The sequence below is a fragment of the Colobus angolensis genome, unplaced genomic scaffold (genome assembly GCF_000951035.1).
Source record: "Colobus angolensis palliatus isolate OR3802 unplaced genomic scaffold, Cang.pa_1.0 Scaffold81, whole genome shotgun sequence".
NCBI lineage: Eukaryota > Metazoa > Chordata > Mammalia > Primates > Cercopithecidae > Colobus > Colobus angolensis.
In genome coordinates, this window is record NW_012121932.1 from 3,510,487 (window position 1) to 3,527,893 (window position 17,407).

Below are 17,407 nucleotides of genomic sequence, written 5' to 3' on the forward strand. Positions count from 1 at the left end.
GTAGATTAAATTATCCATGGCTATTTCTGCATGATATACAAAACAACCAGAAAAGATTTTCTAACTATTTTAGTTCATCATTTAGATATCTGGTAGGTGTACAAAGTACTGAGATGATGGGCTGGGTCTTTCATTGAAAGGACCAAAGGGAACAAATGTTTGTTACTATGATTTCAGAGTTTATCTAAAATCAGAAAAATTGTTTAAAACGTGTGACTTGTATTGTATATACAATTAAAGTTAGAATGGAACAGTAAATTTTAACAATGGATAATTACTCAAAAGGATATAACATTTGATCTATTAGCTTTTTTTGGTTTACGTAGAAAGAAGGATGTATAAATCATGGTTATTTGACTATGCAGGAGACAGAGTATCTACCTTGTTTCCAAAATTAGAGATATTGATAAACAGTGAAAGAGAAAAAAACATCATCTTAGGATACCAAAAAGTTAATTGCAAATTTGGAAGGATTAACTCGAAGGTAAAAAGAGTGAATGTGCTGTATCTGTCATTTAGGCTGTCTGCCCAGGTCTCCATAATCTTCCTGTTTTCTGGGATATTTACCTGATGAAAAGGTCCCTAAAAGCCATGCTCATTTTATAAGTATGTGACACCCCTGGCCACAGTGAATTGGCTGAGAGGTAACCAACCAAACAAAAGTGAGTCAATTCCAATTTTCCTCTAGAAATTATAACTAAGAAGTAGCTAATAAATCTCTCTGTTGTAGCTGGTGGTAGAATTATAAACAATTTCAGGGGACATAGGGTGGCCATATACCCATATAGACAAAGAGAGAAGTAAAGTCCCCTTCGGCAAAAGGCAGACAGAGAGAGAGAGAGAGAGAGAGAGAGAGAGAGAGAGAGAGAGAGACGAATGAATATGCATCAATGGAAGCATTCTAATTCCTGAGTCTTGACTGCAGTGGTCCTTCTTAGGTTTTTACGGAATATGTAGTTATAATATAGTCTCCATTTACGTTTAAACCAGTTCAAATTGTTTTCTAATACTTACATGTCAAAAAGAATGAACACTTCATCAATTCCTTCCTGTCTCTTTGATCTTACTTGTCACACTGACCAATGCCAAAGGAAAAGAAAGCGTGGCCCAGTTATCCTAGGCTGAGTTCTTTGTTACGTAAACAGAACTTTTGTTCTACTCCTTCTCTGGCAAGCAAATCACACTTTTAAGTTTGTATCATGCTCATTTTTATAGACCCATATAACTCAGAGCTAATGTTGGCTGACAGAACAACAATTAGCACAGCTGTTAAACAACTGATAAATACTTATATTTATCATGATATCATAATGAGTTTATTGTAAAGAAGGTGTAGTATTTTAGTTAAAATCTTAAATGTAAGGAGAGCCACAGATGGGGTCTATCCCTCTTTCAATTGGGAAAGAGATGGAAAGTTAAGTTTGTACACAATAAGATTAAACAGTAGCCTATTTTATTAATTTGATGGCATGTAGAAACAATTCTAAGTATTTCTATACAAAGCTAGAACATATAGCCTCTTCACTGAAAACATTTAGCCAGCTTTATTCGAGATTTAGTCCATCACTTGAATATTTGGCATTGTATGGATATTCAACTCAAATTTTCCTTTCTCTGGAAAATAAAATTGACTCTTCTTAATCTAATTTTTAAAAAAACTGTTTAAAAGGAGATTTACTTCAAGTGAAGAAATTAAGTCTCAATTATGAAATAAACCTGATCGGCTGAGTTTTATCTGAAGTATCCTCCCAAAATAGTAACATAAATAAGCCTGATAATTTTGAACAAGTTAAATAGTTGTATCTGTGTTGAATAATGATCTAAATACAACAATGATTTTGGAAATAAAATTTGTAGAAGCCACAAACCAGAAACAGGGAGAAGTCACCTGTTATGAGTTAACAAAAGGAATGTCATTGTGCACTGAAAACGTAACACATTTCTTTCTTACCTGGTTGACACTGATTACACCTTCTTCCTTGACGATTAGGCACACATAGGCACTGGCCACTGATTGGGTCACAAATGCTCCCAGGTAATGTCCCCAAGGAGTCACACTCACACATCTGGCAGCCTTGAAAATTGTCAATGGTCAAATTGTACCTGTGAGGCTCACACTGATTACAGCGAAGACCTGTTACCCCTAATTTGCAAGGACATTGTCCTGTTGATTTGTCACACAGCAGAGAGCCATTTATTGTCCCAGCCTTATCACAGTTGCAAGGCAGGCAGAGGAAAGAATTATTTTGCCGCAGGTAGAAATGCCCCTCCAAACATTTATTGCACTGTCTCCCTTCAACATTGGGCTTACAGATGCACTGCCCTGTCTTAGCATTACAGACAGTCCCAGGGAGGGATCCAGCTGTGTGACAGTCACAGGCCTTACAATTGGTGACATCTAACCCATAAAAGTTTTCTCTGCAGGTGTCACACTGAAGTCCTTTAGCTTCTTTTTTGCACTCACACTGCCCAGACAGAGGATTGCAGAATTTGTTCACTGAGCCATGGAGGTTACACTGGCAGGGCTCACATCCATCATCATTAAAGCTTCGGAGAAATTTAAATCCAAAATTACAACGATCACACCTAAGCCCTAAAGATAAAATATATTTAAAAGGTGAGGATGGAAAAATGATTTCATTCGAGATAGATGAGGCACAAACAATGCTACCGCAGACAATACGAACACAAAATATTGAGTGTTTTCTCACAAGTAGTGCCATAGAGGGCTAATCATACTCTCAAAATGCAATGGCAATATTTAATTTAGCTTTAATATACAACTGTTTGCAATGAACTTCATAAATGTTTAATTATTACTTAATGCAAAGAAAACGCTTAATGCAAATGTTTCTATTACATATGCTGGAGCTCTTTTTCTCTTTAACAAATCTTAAAAACTATTTTAACAAATGTGCTCATTTAAAATTATAGTAGAATTACATAGGACAAATTAGTTGTTTTCCTAAAGATAAGAAATCTCTAAAGATGTTTAATAAAATATTAACCTGAGTACAAAGTTTCAGCTAGACAGAATGAGTAAGTTCTGGGCCTCTGTTGTACAGCATGGTGACTACACTTAGTAATAATGTATTGTATACTTGAAAATTGCTAAGAGATTAGATCTTAAATGTTCTCACCCCCAAAACATGATGAGTACATGAGGTGATGGATATGTTAATTAGCTGGAATTAATCATTTTATGATGTGTACATATATCAAAACATCATGTTGTCTGCCATAAATATATGCAATTTTTATTTAATTACACCTTAGTGAAGCTGGGAAAAAAGAAAAAATAAAGTAAGCTGATAATTATTTTTGCGAAAACAGCATATACACTTATTTCTGAATCCAGACATTTAAGTAATTAATATAAATAAAACTTATCCAGGGCAATTCTTAGTTTAATCCTTTTGTATGCTCCTCTATTTTATCATTTTCAATTAATATAAATTACGCTCTCCTTGGCTCATAAAGCAATCACATTGCTTGTCATCTTGTATGACTCAGAACATACCTCTTTAAACACTAAGTAAATTCTGTTTTTTATATTACTTCTATTTAAAGTAATACACATATACATTTTACGAATGAAGGAAAATGTTTTACACCTATACTTAAATCTCTGACAAGTAAGGTTATTCTAAAAAAAGGGTATTACAAGGCAAAGAAATAAAAAAAATTAGAATAGTAAATGTTTAGATGCAAAATATTTCCTTTAGATAGTCTCCAAATATCCATGAATTTAAATAACTGACTGCATGGGTTGAATCAATTGAAACATTTACTTCAAGCTATAATTGCAATTTAAAAATTAGTCTTAAAATAAGAGTCAAAAACACACTCAGGAATTCATATGTAGAAAAACATTTCCTAAACTGGAAGGAAATGCATAATATATACGAATATATATGGATAAAAATTCAAGAACTCCAATGGAAGGGAAGTTCTTTAACAGTGATGAATGACTCACCTAAGGCATATCATTTAATTTCAATAAGGAAAATAAAAAAGGACCACTATTGCTGCAAATTTTAAAAATAACTGTATTGTTAACAAGAATTATGACTCATTTTGAACTATTAAAATTGGTCTACATGGATTCATATCATATCAGTTTTAAAAATATGCGCAGTGCTTATTTGAATATGCCATACATATTCCTGACAGGTAATCTATTCCTAACGATACTCAGGAAGGCCTACAGGGCATCACATTCGGTGTTAACAAGTACAGGCGAGTTAGCACACTTGGCATTTAATTCACATTCTTCTCCCTTTTTATTCTAGATGAATGACCTACTTTAATAAAATTATTGGTGCTAATGTATTTTACTGGTGATAGAATCATTAGTAAGATTTAGCAGTTTTGTTAACTCTAACAGTTTGCTTTCTGAAGCGTATACAAAATACACTTGTATTTTCTGGGTTTCTTTTTTTTTCATATTAACAAGGCGAAATGGAATAAAGTTACTTGCTCATCCCATTAGAAAAGTAAATATATATGCATATCAAGTTTTTGTTTTTATAAAAGGTGCCACATTTGCAGAAATAACACTAGAAATAATAATTATTTATAATACTGAAGTAATTTAGAATTTGGTCTTCACAAAATGTATATTTCTGTTTCCAGCCGAAAACCATCTGGATCAATCAACAAAATAGGCACATAGTAGGGATAGCATAACACATTCTAAATTAATTTTGATTTTTGCCTTCCTCAAGCTCTGGAATCTAACCATCACAAGAAAGATTCCGTTGATATAAAGAAGTAATTATTTCACTGTCTTTAAAGGCCTTGCTTTAACTTCTGTGTTCACATCTTGAGTTTAAAATATATCTCACATTAAAGAACAAAGGATGCCATACAAATTGAATTCAAGGTCTTAGAATTCCTTCAGCATCGTAGATAGCACATACAAATACGTACTTCTTTTTACACGTTAGTTATTCTTTCTTTCTAAAAAATTAGTTTTTTGTATGCTTGAGATGCATAAAGACAAATTGTATTACAGATTTTCATGTAATGTTCCTTTAAACCAGAGAAATCTCATGTAATGCCATTAAACACACCTATATTCTCTTTATTAAACTGAAACGCTTGTCTAGCTGAATTGTGTAGCATGATGTATACTTACATAAATAAAAGATAAAGAATTAGATTTAGAGGTATATCACAGAAATGAAAATAGTATTCAGAATGATATGTACATATGCATGTGTACATGTAAGCATTTGTGTGTGTATGTGTGTGAAAGAGAGAAAGAGAGAGAGTGTGATCACGGCCAGGCATATTTTTATTATTGTAAGGTTCAGGTCAGTGTTAGACAAACCATGGATGACTTGGTGTCTTGAATGACAATAGAAAGGCAAAGGTCTTTTTTAAACTTCCTATATGAACCAAGACATATTCAGTTACAATACAGGGCTCACTTCATCAGGAAACTTTCCTCTCATAATATTCTCATATATCAAAATTTCAAAGTGCATTATGTACATAGTGCATTTTGGGCACATGATAAATTTTGTCCTTATGTGGCAGTGGTTCCCCTCAAAAATGTTGGATGTAATAAATTGCTATAATCAAATCTAATTTCTGAAAAATACCTGTGGGAGTAACAAACAAAAAAGCACGTCTTGTATAAAAAAATGATAAATAACAGCGAAGGTAGCTGTTTATTATAATCAACTTGGTGCTGAATTACAAAATTAAAATTTTGTAGCCCTTTATAAGTAACCCGAGCAATATACATGATCTGTAGAATTATGTTGACTTATTTTGCATTTCATAGGAACAGTTCAAAGAAATATAATAGAAAAAAATGGAAAGATTTATCACAAAGGACCCTGTAGCACAGAATATTTTGAAAAAATCCATTTATTTTGATCTATTAAGAAAACTAGCATGAAAATGATTTGCTTAGAACTCATTAAGTGTAAAACATTTTGAAAAAGTGCTAATTTTCTAAAAGAAACATCTATGCAGTAAGCAAATTATATTTTTCTATGACTTATTAGTATGGGACCATGTGAACTAATGCATCTACAGAATAAAGAAACTTCTAAAGGGTTGATTAAACTAAGCTTCAAGCTGCAGTTTGATAGAATTATTAATTTAATCATTTTAAACAGTTAATTTCATGCAAATTTTTTTTCCAGCCTTCCTTGAGCAAAGAAATTTGCTTTACTCTTCAGTTAAGAAATCAAATAGAGAATTTTATTCCAGATGATAATAGAGATGTGACTGTAAACTTTTGCATTACACGTACCAATAACATTTGCTTTGCACTTGCACTGGCCTGAATTTTGGTGACAGGTAATATCTCCATCCACTGTCCCAGAGGTATTGCAGTTACAGGGACTGCAGCCATCAGGATCCAACTCTTGTAGATTGTAGAATCCATTCTGGCACTGATTGCACTGTCTGCCAGACACATGTCTCTTACAATTACACTGGCCTCCAATCTAGAGAAGATACAACATTTTGTAGAATGATGAACGTATCTATTTTTAGATAATTTGCTCATTAGGTACAAGACAGGGAGGGAGGGAGAAGAAAACTAAATGTTCAACAGACAAGAAGGTAATAAGATATTTTTCCTCTTGACACACAACACGGGAGGCTTCAGCAGGGGGAATATATAGAACTGAATGAAAATAAAACCCATAGAAGTTAGTTGTATAAGAATAAAAGGGAAATGGGGAATTAACCATTAAATACTATATACAGAAATCAAAATATAAATATGTAGAGACTGAAAATAGAAAACAGTCAGCAGTTAATTTAGTCTTTAGGACACGACTTCTCTCTTTTTTTTTTTTTTTTTTTGAGACGGAGTCTCGTACTGTCACCAGGCTGGAGTGCAGTGGCGCAATCTTGGCTCACTACATCCTCTGCCTCCTGGGTTCAAGCGATTCTCCTGCCTCAGCCTTCCGAATAGCTGGGACTACAGGCGCCTGTCACCACGCTCAGCTAATTTTTGTAATTTTAGTAGAGGCGGGGTTTTGCCATATTGGCCAGGATGGTCTCGATCTCTTGACCTCGTGATCCGCCAACCTCAACCTCCCAAAGTGCTGGGATTACAGGCGTGAATCACCACACCCAGCCCACCTCTCTGTTTGATTCCTCTTGTTTACTGTCTCATTGATTTAAACTTGTTTTGTAAATGCTAGGTATTTAAATTAAGGGAGAATCTTTCTATAATGGTATCATCCCATAAACAATATAACAATATTTAATGTTATTTGTTAATAGAATTATGTATGCCTATTGATACTGACCCTAATACAGTTTTTTTTACCCAACTCCCCTTTTTGGACTATTTCAGCATGTGTATGATTCATTTCACCATATTAAATATATTTAGCTGATTTATATTGCGGTAAGAAATTCCAAAAATGTTTTTTGTTTTAAAGTGTTTTCAAGCAAAATAACAGCTAAAACACTGTGCCATTTTACTCTTCAAGCATCTGATTTGAGAAGAATGAAAATACATAAAATATAGTGTTCATCTACTTTATGCATAGATAATACTATGTTGATTAAAGAAAGATAAGAACTTAACTCTTCATAAACAGACATATGTATATAAAATGTCAAATAAATATGAGAAATTTAATAACTTAGGACTCTAACACAGCAATGTGGGTACAGAGTTCAAATCTCTTTTATAGTCCCTGACATTTTCCCCCCTGACTTTCTTTCACTTGGATTAAATCCAGCTCTTCACATTTGGAGGCAGAGTTACCATAGAGGGAAGTAACCTACTTGTGAAAAGATATTATTTGATTTCTATTTAATTTCAAGGATATTTAAAAATATCTAGGTTGGGATTCAGTTACAAGATATAGGGAAGGACTTAGAAATTAAATAATTTTTAAAGACCTATCACTGCCTCAATTTTCCTCATCCAAGAAATAGAGACTCACTGGAAGCTTTATTTAAGGATAAATTAAGACAATTGATATGAAAATATCTAAGACTAAAAGATAAATGGTTATATGTAAACCAAATGTAGTTGTAGATAATAATGAACTTCAATATCAAAGATGCATATGTTAAGTACGATGAGTAAGAATGATGAATTACCTTCTTGTGCCTGGCTGTTTCTCGGTCTTATTCATATCTAGTCCAGAAGATACAAAATCATTACTCAAGAAAGAGATTTGATTCAGCCTACAAAACTAAATGGCATTTATTGGTGGATATGTGTAACATACAGGCACATCATGAAAATCCAATAGGCCTGTCAGTACATACTTGTAACACTTCAAGTACATCAACCCATAACTCAGGCCTGAGTATTTGCTGGTGCTTTACAGGTATCAGTCCTGTTCTCCAAATGGATGGTAAACACCTTGAGGCATTGGACATACATTATGTTTCCATCAAATAATAATCTTAAACATTACCCACATGTAAACAATATGTTTTCAAATAGCAAGGAAGCGTGCAAAAGGCAAAGAGAAATAAAAGTGCAAAAACTTTTTCTTTTGTGTGTTTTGTTATATTATTATTATTATTATTATTATTTTTGAGATGGCTTAACTCTTGTTGCCCAGGCTGGAGTACAATGGCGTGATCTCGGCTCACTGCAAGCTCCGCCTCCCAAGTTCAAGAGATTCTCCTGTTTCAGCCTCCCTAGTAGCTGGGCCACCATGCATGGCTAATTTTTTGTCTTTTTATTAGAGACACGGTTTCACCATGTTGATCAGGCTGGTCTTGAACTCCTGTCCTCAGATGATCTGCCTGCCTTGGCCTCCCAAATATTTGGGATTACAGGCATGAGCCACGGCCCCTGGTCTTGTTGTATTCTTATTTATATGTAATGCATGTATCAGCTGGAGCGTCCTTACCTTTTGAAATCTAGATAAGGCTGCCTATGACCCTAATTCCATTCCTGAATGACAGAAGTGCTCCTTAAGTTTATAAGAATTCTATGTGTATTGATCATTTCATAGTCGCCCTGACCCTACACTTCTGCTTCTTCCATTTTGAAGTCTTTCTGGCTCCTACCAGCACTGCCCTGTGTCACCCAGAGGTAAAACTCAGCTAATGCCTCAATTTCAAGAACTCTTGTTCAAAACAAAGAAAGAAACAAAATGTAGTTGTTAACCTTTATTAAAGGTTTGGGGTAAAAGAGGAATTAAATCATTACTTTGCAATTCATAATACCCCTTTAGTTTCCCCTACAGCTAGAGATTTTCATTGGCACTCCAATTATCTACCATCTCTGTGGCTTCTCTGTTCTTCCTCCTTGCTCTTCCATAAAGCATATCCACTTTTTTCTGTACACCTGACTTTGCATGGTCACTTTCTCACATACATCCCAAAAGTGTATATTATTGCCTTGATTCTTGTGAAAACCTAAGTCTTATCCAGATATTTTTGTCAATAAAAACAATTCTTTCTATATGACCAATTCTGTCACAAATTAACAAAATAACAAGTTTACTCCCATTTCATTAATCTAAGTTTCTGTAACACATGTAGACTATAATTTCTGTATATTAACTATATCTTAAAATATACTTTAAAACTAAAGTAAGGCATTATTACTTTTAAAATTGTTAACTTTAGTCAGTTTCCCAAAATTCAACTGAAAATACCAAGTTTACTTCTGTAGATTCTATAGCTGTAGATTCTCCCTTTTTAATGTGAGAAAATACAAATCTACTCATACTCTAAAACCAATTCCTGTCCACCAAGAAGTAGAAAGAGAGAAAGGCATTCCTCTTTCTTTTAAAAATATACTTCCCCAAATCATAAGACACTCTTTGGTACGATCCTTCCAGGACAACTCTAGATTGACCTATTGGTTTTCTTTGGTCAAATACTAGCACATATAATGCTTGCATATATGATTCAAACAGACATTTAAAAATGCCTGCAAAAGCACACCAGCATGGCGCATGTATACATATATAACAAACCTGCACTTTGTGCACATGTACCCTAGAACATAAGGTATAAATAAATAAATAAATAAATAAATAAATAAATAAATAAGTGAATAAATGCCTGCAAATTTAGAGTTCATTCTCTCTTGCTGGGCTTGGAACTCTGAGATCACCTTGTGAACAAGCTCATGCTATCCTGCTAGAATATTAGAAGTTGTATGGCAGAAAACTGAGGTGCCCCAGTGAACAGCCAGCTTGTCAACCACCACATATATGAGTGAGGTCTTCCTATCTAACTGCTACTTGACCAGCTAGCTAATCACAGACAAATGAGAGAGCCCAGAAGAGGTTGGACAAGTCAGTGTACACCAGCACTGAGCCAAACCATAAAATCCTAAATAAATAAACAATTTTTATTGTTTTTAGCCACTAACTTGAGCAGCAAAAGTTAATAGATACAATATCATTGACCAGAACTTAAACCACATTTCTACACCTAGCTGCCAAGGAGGCTGAGAAATGTAGATTATTCTCTATGATCATGTGATCAACTACTATTGAGCTTTCTTTTACTAGCATGGAAGGAAAGACAGATAAAGCAGTACAATTACTATCTCTGGTAACAAACAAATATCTATTCACAGTTCAAGTCATGGAGATTCTCCTGCTCTTTATGGCTTAAAATGCAATTTGGTCTTAGAAATTTCGGTCTTGCCTGAATCACAGTTTTGGCCTTAACATGCTTTCAGCCACAAGAGCAGAGGAAAGAAATGATCATCTCCATGAGATGCAGTTAGAAACTCAGAAATAGCTTTCATTAGTCTGGCTTAGGTCTTCTCTTCTTTTGCTAATTTTGTAAAGTAGAAGATATTTCTTTGAAGTCTTCATCCTTTCCTAACATAGGCATTTAGTGCTATTCATATACTACTAAGTCCTGCTCTATTGGGCATCTCACAATTTTCTTATGCTGTGTTTTCATTTTCATTCAGTTCAGAATACTTTTTAATTCCTCTTTGGGTTTCCTCTTTGAATCTTGGGTTATTTAGCATTGTGTGAGTTAGTTTCCAAATATTTAGTGCAATTCCAGGTTATTTTGTTATTGATTTCTAATTTAATTTAACTGCAGCCAGATAATGTATTTTATATGACTTGAATTCTTTTAAATCTTTTGAGGTTTGTGTTATGGTTCAGAATTTGATCTATTTTGGTAGATATTTTGTGTAGGCCTGAAAAGTAGGTGCAGTTTGCTGCTCTGTTGGGTTGAATGTTCCATAACTGGACATTAGGTCAAGTTGGTTGACAGTGTTGTTCTAATCTATGGATTTACTGATTTCCTGTCAGTTTATTCTACTAATTATTGAGAGAAGGGTATTGAAATTTTTGCCCACAAATGTGGATTTTACTTTCTCCTTCAGTTACATGAGTTTTTGCTCTGTGCATTTTGAAGCTCTGTTGTTGGTACAGAAATATTAAGAATTGTTATGTCCTATTGATAAAACGACTCCTCACAAAATGAAATTACCTTCTTCATCCTGGGCAATATTTTATCTTGGACAAAATTTCTAAAAATTCATGTTTTCTCATATTAATAAAGTTACCCTAGATTTCTTATGATTAGTGCTCACAGGATTTATCTTTTCCAACATTTGTTTTTAACCTATTTGTGTCTTGTACTTAAATATCTTTTCTGCAAGCAGCATATAGTTAAGTTGTACTTTTTCCTTTTTTAACCAATCTTCCATTCTCTGACTTTTATCTGGATTATTTAGAACATGTATATTTAGCATTATTATTGATATGATTATGTTTAAATCTATTATCTTGATATTTTCTTTCTATTTGTCCCCTCTGTTTGGGATTTCTTTCTTCTTCTTCTTCTTCTTTTTTTTTTTTTTTTTGCCTGTTTTGTGTTATTTTATATTTCTTTATGATTCAAATTATCTCCATGTTGGTTTATTAGCTATAACTCTTTGTTTTATGATTTTAGTGGCTTTTATTCTACATCTTTATCACAACCCAGCTTTAAGTAACATACTACTTCAAATAGAGTATAACGATCTTACAATAGTATACAATTGTCCCTTGAACAACATGAGTTATCATTGCATGAGTATACTTATAAAAGAATTTTCTTCCACCTCTGCCAGCCCTGGAGCAACAAGACCAATCTCTCCTCTTCCTCTTATTCCTCCTCCTCATCTTATTCAAAATGAAGATGAAGAGGACAAAGATCTTTATGATCCAGTTTCACCTAACAAATAGTAAATACATTTTCCCTTTCTTATGATTTTCCTAAAGATTCTCTTTTCTCTAGATTACTTTATTATAAGAATACAGTAAATAATATACACAAAATAAATGTTAATTGACTGTTCATGTTATCAGTAAGGTTTTTGGTCAACTAGTAGTTAAGGTTTTGGAGAGTCAAAGTTAAACATGAATTTTTGACTGTGTGGGAAATGAGTACCCCTAACTCCCATGTCGTTCTAGGGTCAAGGGTACTTCCTTTTCCCCCTCCTAATTATTGTGTTATTACTGCCAAACGTTTTACTTATACATGTTATAAAACCTTTACTATACTATTATTTTTTTAAAAAACTGTCAACTGTATTTAAAGAAAATTAAATCATTAGAAAAATACCCTCCATATTTGCCAATGCAGTTGCCATTTTGGGTGTTCTTTGTTTCTTTGTGCAGATCCATATTTCCATATGATACCATTTTATTTCCAACTGAAGGAATTCTTTTTAATGTTTCTTATAGTATACGTTTGTGTGTGATGAACTCTTTCATTATATGTATTGAAAATAGTTTTTATTTGACCTTCATCTTAGATCTCTTTCCTAGATATAGAATCATAAGTGCACTATTTGTTTTCTTTCACGGTTATAAGAATGTTGTCCCACTGTCTTCTTCTTTGCATTATTTTGGATAGGAAATCTGTTGCCATTCTTACTGTTTTGCTTATGTATTTAACATGTTTTTTTCCTCTGCCTGCTTTAGTATTTTATTTTATCATTAAAAATTTATCACTAGCTTTGAGCAATTCAATTATAATATGCGTTTTGTGATTTCCTTCGTGTTACTTATTTTTTAGTTTTCTTGAGATTCATGGGTGTGTGGCTTTATGGTTTTCAGTCCTTAATGTACTTGGAATTTTTCAGCTATAAATTCGTTGAATATTTTTTTATGTTCCCAGCTCCACTCCACCACTTCCTGTAGGGACTCAAATTACACATACACCAAGCCTCTAAAAGTTGTCCCACAGCTCACAAATGCTGTTTTCATTTTTACAAATGCTCTTTCAACTCTGTTTCATTTTGGATAGGTTATATTACTATGACTTCAAGTTCACTAACTTTTTAAATAAAACATAAATGTCTTATGTTTAATGTATAACCAATTATATCCAGTGTATTTTTATTCCATACATTGTAGGTTTTTCTCTGGGATTTTGATCTGTAGGGTTATTTAGTACCTTCCATATTTTTATGTAACTTTTAAACTATGTAAGGTTATAATATCTGTTTCAATATACTGGCCTGGGCCGGGCGCGGTGGCTCAAGCCTGTAATCCCAGCACTTTGGGAGGCCGAGATGGGCGGATCACGAGGTCAGGAGATCGAGACCATCCTGGCTAACACGGTGAAACCCCGTCTCTACTAAAAAATACAAAAAAAAACTAGCCGGGCGAGGTGGCGGGCGCCTGTAGTCCCAGCTACTCGGGAGGCTGAGGCAGGAGAATGGCGTAAACCCGGGAGGCGGAGCTTGCAGTGAGCTGCGATCCGGCCACTGCACTCCAGCCCCGGCGACAGAGCAAGACTCCGTCTCAAAAAAAAAAAAAAAATATATATATATATATATATATATACTGGCTTGATAATTCTAACGTCTCTCACAATTCTGGATCCATTTTGACTGATGTATTTACATCCTCATTATGAGTTGTACTTTCCTGTTTCGTTGCATGCCTGATAATCTTTAATTTGGTGTCAGAGACTGTGAATTTTTTCTTGTTGGATACTATGTATTTTAGTGCTCTTACAAATATATTTGAGTTTTGTTCTTGGATGCAGTTAAATTACTTGGAAACAATTCCTTTTGAGTCTTGCTCTTAAGATTTATTAGGTGGTATTGAAGTAGTTATCAGCCTAGGGCTATTCTCCACTATTGAAGCTAGCCCCTTTTGTGTACACTTATCCAATGCCCCGTGAATCATACGTTTTCTCTCCAGTTCAGCTAGTGGAAACAGGCACATTTCCCAGAATTACATGAGTGTCAACTATTGTTACTTTTAGTAATTGAAAGTTGTGCTTTCTGCAGCCTCATACATGCAGTAATCAGTACTCAAGTGAATTCTTAAGGAAGATGCTCTGTAGATATGTGGAATTATCTCTGTGTTCCTCTCTCTCCTCTCTGCAAACTAACTACTTTGAATTCCTGAAACACTTGGCTATATCTCTTCAATTTGGGGAACCCTCTGAGCTCCATTTGGGTTTTCACTTCCTAAGTCATGGACTGGAAATACTCTGAAAGCAGCAATCTGGGTCAATTGTAAGATTCACATAATTTATTTCCTATTTCTCAGCAAATATTGCCCTCATTGCCTGATGTCCAACATCTAGCAAACAATTATTTAATACATTTTGTCCTTTTTTTTTATCATTTCAAGTGGGAGGATAAATTCTATCACTCTCTTCAGTCAGAAGTAATGTCTCAAAAAGACATTTGGACACGACAAAACAACTATAAACTCAACTTAAGAGGAAACTAGTTAACAACACTCAGAATTTTCAGGAGATGCATCATAGATAGAGTTCCATTGGGAAACATTTATTCAGCTGTTTAACGTAGCTCCAAGCTCTAAACCCAAATAACATAGAGCTCCAAAGAAGTTTGGCAGTGATACCTATGCTTACTATACCAGGAGAATGGAAAACCATGGATCAAAAACCTCATGCCATCTTTCAACTGTTCCTGTTAAGCAGCCAAAATTGGAATCCTGAAACTTCAATCCCCTCATCAGCACTACACTTTCTCACAGACAAACTCCAAAACATAGCAGAATTTGGATGGAGATTAGCAGAGGTGCAATGTACACTGTAATGTTCAGAAGCTTAAGAAATAGCATTATAAACAGGAGTAAAATTTGGAAATACACTGGTTGCTGTGCTTGTGGTTGGGAGCAAAGGAAGGGAAGAAAAAGATGTGTTTTAACGTAGTAACTACTCAAATAATTTAAATCTATAGTCTGTTGCTTTATAACTGTCAATTGAAATGGAAGATTTCATCTCAGTCTAGGTTACCACTATAAGATGTTGCTGCCAAATACAGTAAATTAAATTACAATCAAACTGATCTGTAGGTATACATCCTATTGTGATAAGAGAGCCAGTGTCCAGGAAGACGGAACTAAAGGATAAGTATATTGTACACATTCTGCTTTCTGATAAAGGATCCAACTTGTTAGAAATGGTGCATTCAAAGATTAATAAAATTAAGACATGATTTGCCCATGAGGAATACTAGGGCAGGATAAGTAAAAGTTATAATAAATTTATTTTCTTGCTTAAGAAAAAGGATATAGGCGTTAACTAAGAATGCCCATTGTTAGAAAAATATGCATCTAAATACATTTACTAAAATATAAAATTTTGCGAAAATTTAGATGAAGCACATGTCTTTTCCTCTTTTTCTCACTACTTCAAAATAACAGCAATTTAAAAAGTAAAACTCATAATTTTGATGAGACCAGCAGAGAAAACAACATGGGAGAAATATATTTTTCAAAAATTTCAAAGACAAAAAAATGAAATAAAGAAATATAAATAAATATTGGCAACGTTCTTGACCAATCAGAGAAACTGCAGTATGAGTGCAGGCTGATTTGGATTCCTAAAGCAAGAGGATCGATCTAGAAAACAGTTAATAGTAAGAGATGAAAACAATTAACAATTTTTGATAAAGTTCAGATCAAGCATGTGCCTTTTCCTCTTTTTCTTGATACTTCAATAACAAAACAGGAATCTTTAAAAATATAACCTATAATTTTAATGAGGCCAGCAGAGAAAACAATAGGGAAGAAATACATTTTACAAAAATTTTGAAGACAGAAAATGAAATTAAGAAATAGAAATAAATATTGACAATATTCTTAAATAATCAGAGAAGTTTCAGCTTGAGTGCTGGCTGAATTGGATTCCTAAAATATGAAAACTGATTTTTTCCTACAGAATCTTTGAGAGCCTTAAGACTTGAAGATAATGAAACATTGAAAGAAGTAAGAGGGTACACACAGGTCTAAAGTTAAAACAATGGTTCTCAACTGAGGACGATTTTGTCCCCAGGGGAACTTTCTAGTAGTCAAGGTCGGGGGGGGGGGAGGAGTTCTACTGGCATGTAGTATACTGGCATGTAGCCAGGGATTCTGCTATACATCCTGCAATGCACATATCAATCCCTCACAACAAATTACCCAGCTCAAAATAGCCATAGTGCCAAGGCTGAGAATCATGAATTAGAGTTATTCTACACAGAAAGTGTTTAGATTTTCAGGTCCCCTTTCAACCCCACTCAGCCAGCCAAACTAATCCTACTCCATAGTGGCATCAGTCTTATTGTCAAGAATAATTGAAATTAACCAACTCCATAATGTTGGAACATCAACAATTTGTTATTGGGAGAGGCACAAGGTAGACATGAAAGGATTAAGTGAAAGTCTGTATAAACCGCCTCTCCCTTTTACCACCACAATTCCCCTTCTACAGGGTTTATGGAAATCCAGAAAGCTGGGAGCCAGAGTTATTTTCCATAAAGAGAAAACTAGCAGAAAAGAACTGCAAAGATAAGAACTCTAGAACTAATATTTGAGCTTTTAACCAATGCAAAGAAAAGCTGTACTGCTGCTCATAAACATGAGTAAAGGCCATTTTGGAAAGATTTTTACCATTTCTCTACAGAATGAAGCAGATTGCAAAATTCATCAAACATATATGCAAAATACACAACATGAATGACAGAAACAAAAATAAAGGACGAGGATGAAAAACGATAATCCAGATGAGGAAACAAACAATGCAGGGAATAGAGATAGAAGAAATCATCAACTAATAACAATTTAATAAATACCTGTGTTATCCTCAGAAGATAAAAGTTGCATTCATTAAAAAATATAGAAACAACAACAAAGCCTAAAGGAATAAACAATCGGTGGAAGAAAGAATTCTTAAATATTAAAAATATAGAGCCAGGCATAGTGGCATGTGCTTGTAGTCCCATCTACTCAGGAGGCTAAGGTAGAAGTATTGTTAGAGCCCAGGAGTTTGAGTCCAGCCTAGACAATATACCAAGATTCTGTATCCAAAAATAAAAGCTGGAAAAAAATCTCAACTAAAAGATTAGAAGAGAAAGACAGAGACACAACAAAAAAAGAGAATTTTAGACCAATATCCCTGATGAACATCGATGCAAAAATCCTCAATAAAATACTGGCAAACCGGATTGAGC

At 34.1% G+C, this 17,407-nt stretch overlaps 1 protein-coding gene across 2 annotated transcripts in view; it reads right to left on the minus strand.

The window, feature by feature from the left end:
* The window catches only part of USH2A (Usher syndrome 2A (autosomal recessive, mild)), an 802,205-nt gene that overhangs the window by 620,085 nt on the left and 164,713 nt on the right, over positions 1-17,407 (minus strand). For both annotated transcript variants that reach the window (XM_011929421.1, XM_011929422.1), the window contains 2 exons: positions 6,272-6,467; positions 1,952-2,593 (listed from right to left, as the gene is read on the minus strand). In XM_011929421.1, coding sequence (XP_011784811.1) covers positions 1,952-2,593; positions 6,272-6,467 — 838 coding nt within the window. The remainder of the gene's footprint in view (positions 1-1,951; positions 2,594-6,271; positions 6,468-17,407) is intronic.